The sequence below is a fragment of the Siphateles boraxobius genome, unplaced genomic scaffold (genome assembly GCF_051911475.1).
Source record: "Siphateles boraxobius isolate OS27281-9 unplaced genomic scaffold, OSU_SipBor_1 35, whole genome shotgun sequence".
In the NCBI taxonomy this organism is placed as follows: Eukaryota; Metazoa; Chordata; class Actinopteri; order Cypriniformes; family Leuciscidae; genus Siphateles; species Siphateles boraxobius.
Window position 1 is genome coordinate 13,361,846 of NW_027508975.1, and position 12,828 is coordinate 13,374,673.

General features: G+C 38.9%; 1 protein-coding gene across 1 annotated transcript in view; it reads right to left on the reverse strand.

Moving 5' to 3' along the window:
- jarid2b (jumonji and AT-rich interaction domain containing 2b) overlaps window positions 1-12,828 on the reverse strand; it is a 123,326-nt gene that overhangs the window by 27,805 nt on the left and 82,693 nt on the right. Inside the window, exon 4 of the mRNA XM_077196465.1 lies at window positions 5,189-5,358. Within this exon, the coding sequence (XP_077052580.1) occupies window positions 5,189-5,358 (170 nt within the window). The remainder of the gene's footprint in view (window positions 1-5,188; window positions 5,359-12,828) is intronic.

Genomic DNA, 12,828 nt, shown 5'->3' on the forward strand with positions numbered 1-12,828 from the left:
TTGAGGGTGAATAAATGATGAGAGAACTAATTTTTAGCTATCCTTTTTTATCCTTGCTTTGTATGGGTCGCACATCGTAACCCAATGTTGTCAGGGCTCCTGTCAGGTTAACAGGTTTTCAATCAGGTCGAGGTGCATGGCAATTGAGTGGAGAGATGCTAGACAGTTAGCAGCCCCCCTGCCTGGCACTATATCCCCTCTATGTGACAGCATATGGCACTATGGAGTGCACTAGAGAGCGGTGAGTGAGGGGAATAAGAGGGGACATTAAAAACATTGTCTCTGGGCTATGGCGGCAGCAAGAATGCGAAGGGATTATGGATTATATCTCCACTAATTTACATTCCTAAATGTCTGCAAATCCATTAACCCAGTTTGCCCTATGCTTGAGGAGTCGGCGGGTGAATTTAATCAGCCTGCTGCCCACCGCCAAGCCGCACACGTCAACACACTTAATTGAATTGAAATCAGCTATCTTTGTTCTTTCGTAGCGCAGCGCCAGTGCAACAGCTTCACGCCGACACACGTGGCTGTGGCTTGAATGCGGCTGCTGTGGCCTGAGAGACATAAATAAGGACTTTAAGACAGTCAACGATATCCAAGAGACACTGGAATTGAACTAAATGCTCATGAGGACATTCAAATCCACATTAAAATACAGTTACAACAGCCTGTTATGTAGCACGGGCAATGGAGTACATTATTCATTTACCCATATCTCCTTACCTTTTTACGTAAGTTTATGTGTATGGCAGAGGTTCTGAACAAAATTTAATATCACTTTTTAATAAAATGTTTTATTTTTTACTGAATATACATTTTTAAGAATTTATTATGTATGTATATATATAAAGAATTAAGACATATTTTGCAGTTTTCTTAACGTAAACGGGTCACTTGAACAGTTCATTGACGTACACTATGAAAAACACTCAAGTCTCAAAAATGACTCAAGACTTCCCAGCTCTATGCATATGATAATTTAAACATATAAAAATTTGAAAGTAATGTTTTTTCCATCATTTTTCTTTACTACTAAAGATAGTGAAGACTTACAGGCCATAGAGGATCACAGGCATGGATGTCGCATCCACAGATCATCATCTAGATTGATTTAAATCTTAGTTTTTGACAAGTAGAATACACACACACACACACAATTTTTCTCCATGCAATGAAACACTCATCAGGATTTAAAGTGGCATGTAGTGTGAAAACAGAAACCGCTTACGTCAGAGCATAATTCCTGCATTGTGTTTGCAGCGCATTACTTTACATTGCATTAGAACGCGTATATAAACGCAATACTGATGTTAGAAAAATGCATTTTAAAAAACAAAACCATGCTTATTATGTTGTTGTCTTAAAAGGTAGAACCCTATAGATTATACCTTTTCAAGACTTTTCTTTTGAGAAGACCGTCAGACACATCACAACATCAGAGCCTGCACTCTACTCAGCAGTCGCACCCAGCGGTCCGGTTAAATGCTTTTTCTATGTCAGATAAGAGCGGCGTTTCACTGGCAGTCAGCCATAGCTGAGCTATTGTAGGACTGCCCATTTGACCCTGGCTATATTTACACAGAATCCATTGATCTGTATTTACCCATCCTCTCTACCTCCACCCCTCTGAAAGATCAACACCGCCTCAATGTTCCCTCTAATTTTTTTTCTTGCTGAGCAAAACTTTTTTCTATTGGGCGGACATTTTTCGCCACCTGAGCAAAAATATTCTTTACACCTGACCTGTACAGCATACGTAGAAACACAATGGTTTCAACATTCAGTTGTAACTTTTAACTTGAATGTAACATTTCTATTTTATTTGACCCTTGATGTAACTTATTGATATTAAATCATATTTTTGAAAAACAAGCAGTTAATTAAGTCACTAAATGAAGCACATTTTAGGTACCTGATATTTTTTTTTTCACAGTGCTGTTAACTGTACAGTCTTTACCAAGAAATCCTATGAACAATAGTTTACAAAATCTTCTGCAGGACAGTTCAATTCTTTACAAAATAGTTTACAAAATCTTCTGCAGGACAGTTCAATTCTTTACAATAATAGAATATAGTATGAAAGAAAAGTAAGCTGTTACACAGATGGTTTGAGAAAACCATAAAGTGTTTTTGTACAGTCAATTAATTGTGTACAGGAAGCATTAAACCATCAAAGTTAAATGATTGTTTATTTCTTATGAATTTCCAATATTTTGAACTTTGGCAATGAGCCCTAAATCATACCCTTGTGAGATTCTTTATTTAGGCTTATAATATAATAAAATATAGGCCTAATATAATTTAATATAAAAAAAAAACGAATAGAAGTATTTGAATTGATATAATATATCAGTTTAAATGCTTCAATTTGTTTACATATTATATTATTATAATATGAAAACAAACTGAATCATTTAAATAGATGTAATAGCTAAATATTTTCAAGAAAAGTGAATATGTGAACTCTTAATAGTAATCTAACCATGTTTATCTATTTAAACTAGTGATGTATTTTTGAATTTGCACGCGGATGGGTGTGTAGCAATTGTTACCGTTCTGTGTCCATCAACCGGTATTTTCACCACTTTAATCAAACCACTCTTCTTTAAAACATTATGATGTGATTTTATTTCACATGTCTTTGCGTTTCTCGTTGCCTCTCGTATTGAGCAATTTGGTCCGTCACACAAGGCTCACTGCCAATCACATGTGCTCACATCATTCTCTTTCTATGAAACCTGTAAACTGCATTCACCAGTTTTCACTCTATAGCGGTTGACCAGAGCACTGAAATTATTTCTCACTTAAATTACAATCAAATGGATTTCCCCACACATTTCACGTCAGTCCTCTGCGTGGTATTTTATTATTTTCTGTGCGGCCGCGGCTTCAGAAGTGCGCGGCCGCGCACGCGCGCAGTTTAGAGGGGACATTGCACCGCCTGCTTACGACCGCCTCTTCTGATGGCTGGAACAGACATGCCAAAGTAAAGAGAACTCTGGAAGATATTGAAAGTCAGGGATCCTTTGAAGGATAAAACGACACATGGCGTTATGACAACTCTTTACTTCTCATAACACCACTGTATTGTATTGCCATTTGGACAACATTAGTCTCCACACATACAAATATACACACTTCAGCAGGGGAGGATCATCTATAAATAATGTCGAGGCTGGTGTACAGTTATTGAGGTGCGGTCCATCATCTAATTGCCACTGTGGAAAAAACTGCTAAGAGTCACTGAGAGTTGAGGCTGATACGCAACACGTGGATTTGGCCTCTCCATGACCTCAAACACCAGGCCAAGTCAAGTTACGGCAAAGTCTGAGGAGACCTGAGCTGACCAGACCGCATACACTGGGAATAACGCATCTGATACAACTAGCTAACATTTCATATGGTACCAAAAAACTTGCCAAATGGATTAAAAGACTACTTTTACAGAAGCGGTGAATGTTCATAACCATACATTTCGGCTAATGAATGTCATATTTTCGGAAAACATGATACAGGATAGTTCTGGCTGATATTCTGAAATCCCGGTGAGGAAGGAAAGTTTATACTGAAATGAGGCAGTCTAAACCATCTCCCGCAAGGTTTAAGTTATTATGTTGTAAAAACTCCAGCCAGAGAATAAATTCAAAGTCCAGCAAGTCTTTGCTCTCAATTTTTTGAGCGGTACAAACAGAACTTTCTGCTTTCACTTTTCCTACATTTTATACATCTCAGGACATGCATGAAACGGGAGAGTTTTTTTTTTTCTTTTTTGGTCGTTAACGTGCGATACTAGTAAATTAATTTAAAGTCAAATAAATAGTAATGTAAAATAAAAAGGGCCACAAAGTCTACAGACAGAGCTAGGAGTAGACACAGATTTCAACACAGATTTGGGGGGGAAACCAATGGACTGACATGTGGTAAAACATTTAATACAAAGCAACAATTGTTAGCTGAAAATATCACATTTAATTTAAATGAAATAACTTTCTCTAAACTCAGATTCAACACGAATTGGCTATGAGGCTCTATGCTACCCTGAAGCTTTTAGTTTTACCTGTTCTGTGGTAAAACTAATATTTGAGATTCACTCTATAGAAACACTGTGTACCGACCTTGAAAGCGGGAGGTTCCCATAATCCCTTGTGAAAGGCATAGCCTGGTTCATAGAGGTGGGTGTGTTTGTAAAAGTGTGTGTGTTCATGACACTTCAGGCTGATAACACCATTTTCAACATGAAACAGTTGGTGTTGATACCTTCTAGCTTTGAGAGTCAACATTTGTGCAGCATTGGAGTTCAGATGCCACCTCTGCCATGACACCAGACACTGGTGCTACGGTTCCTGGGCACCAGGTGAGCAGGTGAGCAGGCCAGAGGTGTTGGGCGAAAGCTGTTAGAAAGTTTATCATGAACAAAAGACAAACACTAGCATTAAAATAACTAAAAACTGGAGTACCCAAAAGGAGAAAACAAGAATCTAAGAAAATTCATCAATGCTGAGTGGTTTGATTGAACTAATTTCCCAAGCCTGAATTCTGATTGTTGCTGTATCACAAGTGATGTTCAGGGGCAAGTAAATCTGACATTGTCAAAACCACAATAAATAACTGTGAAAATCAAATGCCTCATACAGCATACAATGGGTCAGCTCACTTCGTGAAACATTGCAAAACTAACACAAAACACATTAGTCTTCTTTAGTTAATCTGAACTGCCACAAAACAAAGGGTCTAAACAGCCACAACAGTAACTCCTGAATATTTTCCAAAATGGCATGCCGTAACTGGGCAAATTCAGCAAGTAGTTGCTGCTCTGAGCGGATACAGTCCATACGGCTGGATGCCCTATAATGATGTTAGTTACAATTTACTGCTAAATGTAACGGCAATGACACATTTATAACACATTTAATTGTCCACTTGGACTGTAGTGCGCTGTGTTAAATCTTTAACTTTGATTGCATTTTTTTGGTGCAGTTTCTAATAAAGTGTTGTTCGTAATCATAGTTAGCTGTTACTAGAGACTAGAGAGGAAAACTAAAATGGTCCTGAATCTATTTTCAACTAAAAAAATCATGCACAACTAAAGACTAAATTAAAAAACAAAATACAAAGAAAATAAAAAATTCAAAAGTCAAAACTATACAAACCCTGTAAGGAAGCGAAATGAAAAATGAGGCAATACCTCGAAGGCATATGAAGGTGAGGAAGTCTTCTGTCTTGGGTTTGCGTTTGGAGAGGAATGTGATATGTGTGAGCGGCGTGGGAAGAGAGGGGTCGGCCATCTTCACCGGCGTGGTGCTGGGGGAGTTGGGTTGAGACTGCGCAAACTTCCTTTGTGCATGCAGTCTGGGCCTGAGAGAGAGAGAAAATGAAAACAACAGATTTTAAATACACTTGCATCCTATCATATAACAGAGACTTTATGGATACATTATAAAAAACTTTTCTTCTACAAATCCCCACTTGGCACTGGGACTCGGATAACGTTGCCCAGAGCAATAAATTTCTCTTAACGCATTTGCTCTCGTGATGGTAAAACTCAGGGCCTTGCTGTTGCCATGACTAATTCAGTCGATCTGGAACCCTTTCAAACACGTTTTTGGTCCGATTAGCACACAAGAGCTGCAATTTCTGATGGTTATCCAAATGCTGATAACTGGGTTAAGTACTGGAACAATAACAGCTCAAAAAAAAAAAGAAAAAAAAAAAATTCACCCATATTTGACCTTGTTGATGATCTGATAGCAGGTGAAGTATGAAAAGGTGCCTTTAATGACAAGGATTGACTTTCAAATATTTTACAAAAAACTGACAGTGTTTTCAAAAAGAATGGAAACAGAGGTTCATTTTTAAAATGAATCTTTTCTCTGTTATCACACAGTAGTAATCAAAAAAAAGATAAATAAGCTTATGCATAAGTGTTTTTCACGACGTTATTAATCAAGTCATAATTAATTAAAAATATATATAAAAAAGTAACCAAATTAAATGGTTAATGTGTAGTGAACACTATTGTGGATAATCTCTGATTCATTTCAAAGTGGAAAAGATGCTATTTTTGTCAAATGTCTCAAGAATCAGAGTAGACAGTCTCTATGAGTGAGTGACTTGAGACAACTCTAGCAGACACTTGTGCTTCCTTCTTTAGCACTTGCAAGATTCTGTCTAACTCGACCTCTGAATGTTGATTCACGTCAAGGCTTCGAAATGTAATTAAGTTCTCCATTACGTGCCGTGAAGACTTCAGCAGCAGCTGATGACTGATAAATAGCACTAATGATAAATCAAACTGCTAACATTCAAGGCCTCACACTCACTCATTACAGCTTCTCCTTTTGGATACATCCAACTCACCGACTCTACATTTCAGTTCAACTCTCCACGGGAAACAGCATGGAATACTAAAAACAGTGGAAAGTCGTACGTCTCAATTCCTCCTCCACCCTCTGTGCGCTGCCAGAGGAGGCACGCGTGTACGCACTTTCCATTTCAGCTGCATTTCATCATTTTACCCACACGTACTCCCCTCGGTCCACGCCTGATGTTTGCTGCCAAATATGTTCTCCCCACATAGAATTAAAGAAAATAATGGGGGATGGGTAAAAGACAAACATCATTCACTCCTGTACAAATTAATCTCATTCAATCAGAGGACCGTGCCTGAGATGGTTTGCCAACCGCCAGCAGCTCTGACGAAGCTGCAATGGCATGGCTAATCAATTTTCACCAGCGCTATGTTTTGCAGACAGATTGTTCCTTCTTTTTTATCTGTTCCAGTCTCTCATGACTGTGACTGATGGCACGGGCACCTCCGTTATGCCACAAAATAGGAGAAATGCTGCAACTACTGTTCAAGTCTATTTTGAACAAGGTGCTAACACACTTTCTGACTAATTTGGAATCTTCATTTTGTGGTTCCAAAACCATTATTGAAGCACTTATGAAGAATTGTTCGCTAAGCTGTTCATTAAGTCTGTACTTTTTAAAAACACCCCTTTTGTAATAGCAAAGGCTCCACATAGGAAATAGAGCAAGGACCAAACTGTGATAGTGAACCATGAGTCAAGCAATTAAATGTGCTTATGTCTGAAAGAAGACAGGAAGGAGGAGGAAAGAATGAGACAAAGCCTCAAAGACATGGATATAAACAAGAAATTACAGTGAACTATAGTTTATTTACAGAACAAAAAAAAAAAATAAGTGGACAAGCTTAAAATACAACGTGTTATGTTTCAAAAAGACACATAATCACCCTCTAAAACCACATCATCTGTTAAAAAGGGAACTGCAGCTCCACACCCAAACACTGACATTAATTAATGGCGATTACACAGGCAAAAAGTTCATAGAAACATTTGAGATGAGAGGACTAAATGACAGCTGAGAGAGATTTCAGCCAACAAACACAAGCGTAAAAAAATCCCTTGACTTTAAAACATTGCTGCTAGATATTCAACAAAGCACTTACAAGCCGGCCAACTGCCCCATTATTTATTGATTACTAAAGTGTTTCAGGCAGAGGTTTAACCTCATTTAGACTGGTCCAGGGGGGGATTGTTACTTCGCAGGAGAAATAAAGAAAACAATCACCTTTTCTTGCCATGGTTTTCATAAGAAACCTAAATATTATTAGGAGCTGAGAACTGCTGCTTTAGAAGTATTAACGCAACCAAGTACCAGAGTAGTTCTGATGCAAAAAAAAAAAAAAAAAGGGATCCAGTAAAACAAAGATGGATGTCACAGTTCATCGAGTCAGTCTAGACTGCTCTCAATTTCAGAGACGGCCTGCTTTTATTGGACTATTTATCCTATCTGTTCCTCATTAAAGGGTATAATGGCCAACTGTTTGGCATTGAAGTATCCAGTGACATGCTGGGATAGTCGACATGATGTAGTGTAATCCCTACATATGATGTAGAAAGTGATTTTACAACTTAATGCATGTTTCTCACCACATCTATACAGTCTAAATACAGACCTCACATGATATACAGTAAACTTAAACAGATGAGAGAGAGACAATACAGTGAATCCAAACAGAAATGGGAAAAGTCCTAGGAAGATGCTATGAGCCACAACTTTCCTGGGATGTTGTTGGCTTCATGCAAATGAGTGAGCTCTCTGAAAATATAATGGCTATGAAAACATTTGTTGACTCTGGTGCACTTAAGACTCCAACTCTAAACATTAATAGCTTAATTAAATGATAGTTCTGTTTAAAAACCTAGTGAATTCCTTGCCTGGCTTTTAAAAGCATTGAAGGCACACAAAATGCAAAAGCTCTTTTTAAAAGGTAGGAAACAACATTATTCAGCCTTCTCATTTTGGCCAAATTCTAAGACAGAATCACATCTATCTTTTGTAAACAAACCCAGAATGCATTGCATCAAACTCAGCAAAAAGATGTTTCATTGTATACTGAAGATTCTCTATACAAATAGTGACATCTCATTAAATATTTGTGCACAATGCATATTTGGACTTAGAGTATCTCGTTGTTCGCCTCCATGCGAATGTCAAACTGTATTGGACTCATACGTGTTAAATTCCATTTGTGTGGCATAAGGCATTGTTGCATAATGTACAGTGTTCCAATTCAGCAACTTGTGAAGGTTCATGACATTTAAGATGTTGTTCTAGAAGATAGTTGCCTAAGAAAGCAGGAGACAGCACAAACTTGTTAGGTTTTAGAGTTCCAGTCTTTTGAAGCTCTGCATATTTTCCCAGGAATAATTGAAGGAGTTGTGGCTGTCCCCAATTATAGCATGTCTATACAAATTAACGATGTACTCCAAAAAAAAGCCAGACTCCAAAGGAACTTAGTTCCAATTTCAAGATACCCCTGTCAACCAGGGAGCAAAGATATATATATATATATATATATATATATATATATATATATATATATATATATATATATATATATATATATATATATATATATATAGTCTCTACCTCCAAATCCACCTCTAGCTTAAATTTATCTGTCTTCAAAATCTGTCTGTCTCCAATTTCAATGTAATTACCTTCAAAGTTTCAGTCTACAAGCATCAACATATCAGTATTAAAATTTGCCTCAAGTTTCTAATGTATCTGGATTTAGACAGAGAAGTCTCTCAATCTCTCTCTCTCTCTCTCTCTCTCTCTCTCTCTCTCTCTCTCTCTCTCTCTCTCTCTCTCTCTCTCTCTCTCTCTCTCTCTCTCTCTCTCTCTCTCTCTCTCTCTCTCTCTCTCTCTCTCTCTCTCTCTCTCTCTCTCTCTCTCTCTCTCTCTCTCTCTCTCTCTCTCTCTCTCTCTCTCTCTCTCTCTCTCTCTCTCTCTCTCTCTCTCTCTCTCTCTCTCTCTCTCTCTCTCTCTCTCTCTCTCTCTCTCTCTCTCTCTCTCTCTCTCTCTCTCTCTCTCTCTCTCTCTCTCTCTCTCTCTCTATATATATATATATATATATATAAAGTCAGTCTGTAAACTGCAACATGAGTGATGGAGAGTGGAGATGGGATCCAACCACATCCTCCAGATGGGATGGGTAAAGAGGGGCCATGGGATTGACTGATCTGGGCATTCCGGTTCCGCTGTTATTTCCCTTCCTCAATGATCAAGAGACACTGCAACACAATACGCCCATGGAGCTTCCCAGCCTGAGCACTCCTTAATGGGACAGATATGGGTTCTCTTACAATGCCAGTCTTTTAACAAGAGGATCATGCATAATTTACAGCTGATAAAAACCACAGCAGGGTAAGGTCACTACAGGAACAAGGGCTATGATCTAATTACCATTTAGCTCATGGAGGCCAAAAACCTATGATGAAGAGCTGTGACTGAGGTCAAGGTTAAAGGGTATTTAGTGCATTTATGTAAATCTAAAAAGGGAGCAGACTGGTATAAACGGATCACTAGAAGGCATCCAGGAGTTTCAATATATCTGCATCTAGTGTCCAAGTCTCTACCTCCAAAACAACCTCCAGCTTAAGATTTAGCTGCCTTCAAATTTGCCTCTAGTTTAAATGTATTTGCTTTCAAATCAGTCTAAAGTTTCAAAAGTTTCAGTCTACAGCTGACAACATATCTACATTCAAATTTGCCTCAGGTTTCTAATGTATCTGTACACAACAGATGCCACTATTGTCCAAGTATCTGCCTCTAGTTCTAATGCACTGTATGCTGTCAAATCTTCTTGCAGTTTCAAGATATGTGCCCCTTAATCAATCTACAGATTTCAAGTTACTACCCGAATATCAAACTGGTCTACAGTTTTGGTCAAAGTACCTGCATCTAAATCTGCTTTCAGTTTCAATGAATCTGGCTCTCTCTCCTCCACCTGTGTGTGTAAGGGTGTGCTTAAGATAGAGGGACAACAAAGAGGTCAGAGCAAATTGGGCCTCCTGGAGATCAGCCCAGCTGGCCAAGATGTGGAGAGAGCCAGACAGAGGAGGAGTTGAGGAGTGAAAAGTGAACGGGCAGTCAAGTGAAAACCAAAAGGAAAAAAAAAAGCGAGGGGTGAGCACCTGCTGGGAGGCACGGAGGGAGGGATTATGGCAGGATGTCCAGATTCAGCCTCTTCTAATCCCTGTGCCTCACCCTTCAAAGAATGCCCCACTCTGATGATACATGTGGAGCTCTTCTGTGTCACTCACTGATTAGCTTTTAGGACAGCAACAAGAGAGGAGTTGGGTTAGCCCCATCGGAAAGGAAAAGAAAAAGCGATCGGATCCCTGGGGCTTAATGGAGGTTAGGAAAGGAGGTGAAGGAGAGTGACAAAATGCTTTGGTAACCTTTATGTTACCTTGCTTTACAAGTAACAGCTGTTGCGAGCTGGAGTGAACAATCAGAGGACACAGACTGGTGTCACTGAAATATATGCAAGAAGTCTAATATGATGGTGGCATGTGGGCACATGCACAATGAGATTAAGTTAAGCTACTTTTACTGGTTTACAATAATCATGTTAATGCTTAATCATTTGCATGTTGAGAAGTTGTCTCTAGTTTCCTCCACTTTCAATGTATCTGCCTCCAATCACAGGACCCAGTTACAATCTCCAACATTAAATAAATGAAGCTGTCCCATCTGCATCAACAGTAGAGAACATGGATATTACACAAGCCTCATTTACCCCTTTTCCACCAAAGCATTTTGAGAGCCGGTTCGGAGCCGGTGCCTACTCGCGAACCAGTTCTTTGTGTTCCGACAGCCAAAGAACCGGTTCTCGGCCAGGAAAACTGGTTCCAAAGCGGCACCAACTCTTTGCTGGACTAGAACCAGAGAACCGTTCTTTTACCACGTCATGCTTACGGCGGGGGCTGGGGGCAGGTTTAGATGTGTTCTAAACATCTTTTCTGACCGCTAAGCCAGGAGAAACATTTGCAGAAACACGATGTATTCCGCCATTGTAATTGTTATGCTTGAATTTGGCACAAGTGTTTCTAGCTTTTTTTTATTTTTATTTTTTTTATTGAAAACATTATGTAAGCAAAGAAGAAAACAGTCACAATATAGAACAAATAAACGGAAAGAAAAAAAAGACAAGACGGGTACATAACTAATCAGAAAATATTACATATCAAAGGAAATTATTAAAAGACTTACATATTTCAATTGTTTTTAAAGCCTTCTTGGTACACGAGTTAGAGATAATCCCAAAGCAATGTTGTACTTGCCTGCGTTCCTAGCTAAGACGTATAGCAACGTACACAGTGACGTAACGACGTTGTTCGCTGGGCGCTCTAGTCAGTGGAAAAACAAACTGGTTCTGAGAAGGTTCGCAAGTTGAACCAACTCTGAACCAACTTTGAACCAGGACCAGTTCTTTTTTGGTGGAAAAGGGGTATTTCTGGCTGGGGGGCTAGTCACATTTTGTGATATCTGCTGGCGTTATCTGAAATCTTTGGTAAGATGATCTCTCTCCTCAATCATAATTGTGCAGCATGACAATAAAGTAACACAGGTACTGCAAGCAGTCTGGGAATCTACTGAATGCTTGAGCAATCGGTAGTGTGCGATTGTTTTGAAGGATGGCGCTCCTCTAAAAGAGCACCAAATCGTACCGAACAGGAGGAAGAGTTGGAGGGCTTCCACAAACAATAGCACATTGGTGGCGCCAGGGGTAAAAGGGACAACCCCTCTGGTGTCAGCACCTCCCCCCTACAGATCACGAAGCATCAAAGCATTCCACAGCGGCTGGAGTCACTCCTAATCTCAGCAGCAGGCTCTGGCTCTCTCCGGATAAGATGAGTGGAGCAGGGGAGAAGCTCACAGGGAGGGAGAAAGAGATGAATGATTGCAGGAGGGAGATGGATGGAGCCATGAAGAGAGGGCAGGCACTGATAGACCCCGGGGGCAGAGATGTTTGAGTTTTAAGAGGGAAGAAAGGGGAGGAGGGGTGTATAAAAACCCTTTGTGTGCATTACTGATTCATTCAGCTTTTCCGTCATGTGCATGTATTAACATGGAGGAAACTTTAAGATAACAGGATTGCAATCAGATGCGAAGCACAGCCCTCGTGGATCCAACATAATGATCTGTAGAAAAAGAATGAACCGGAACACACAGTAAATAAAGGTATCTATTTGATGTGTTGGTATGGATCACAACTAAATCCTACGCTAGGCTAAATCTTCTTTTTATAAATATATTTATTAATAATAATAATAATAATAATAATAATAATAATAATAATAATAATAATAATAATAATAATAATAATAATTCAGCCTAAATAAATAAAACACCTAGCCCACAAATAAAAAAGACAGAACAGCCAAGTACTCTGTGTCCATAGAGATTTTAGTTTAATTTTAAAAATATATTTTTATATGGTCAAAG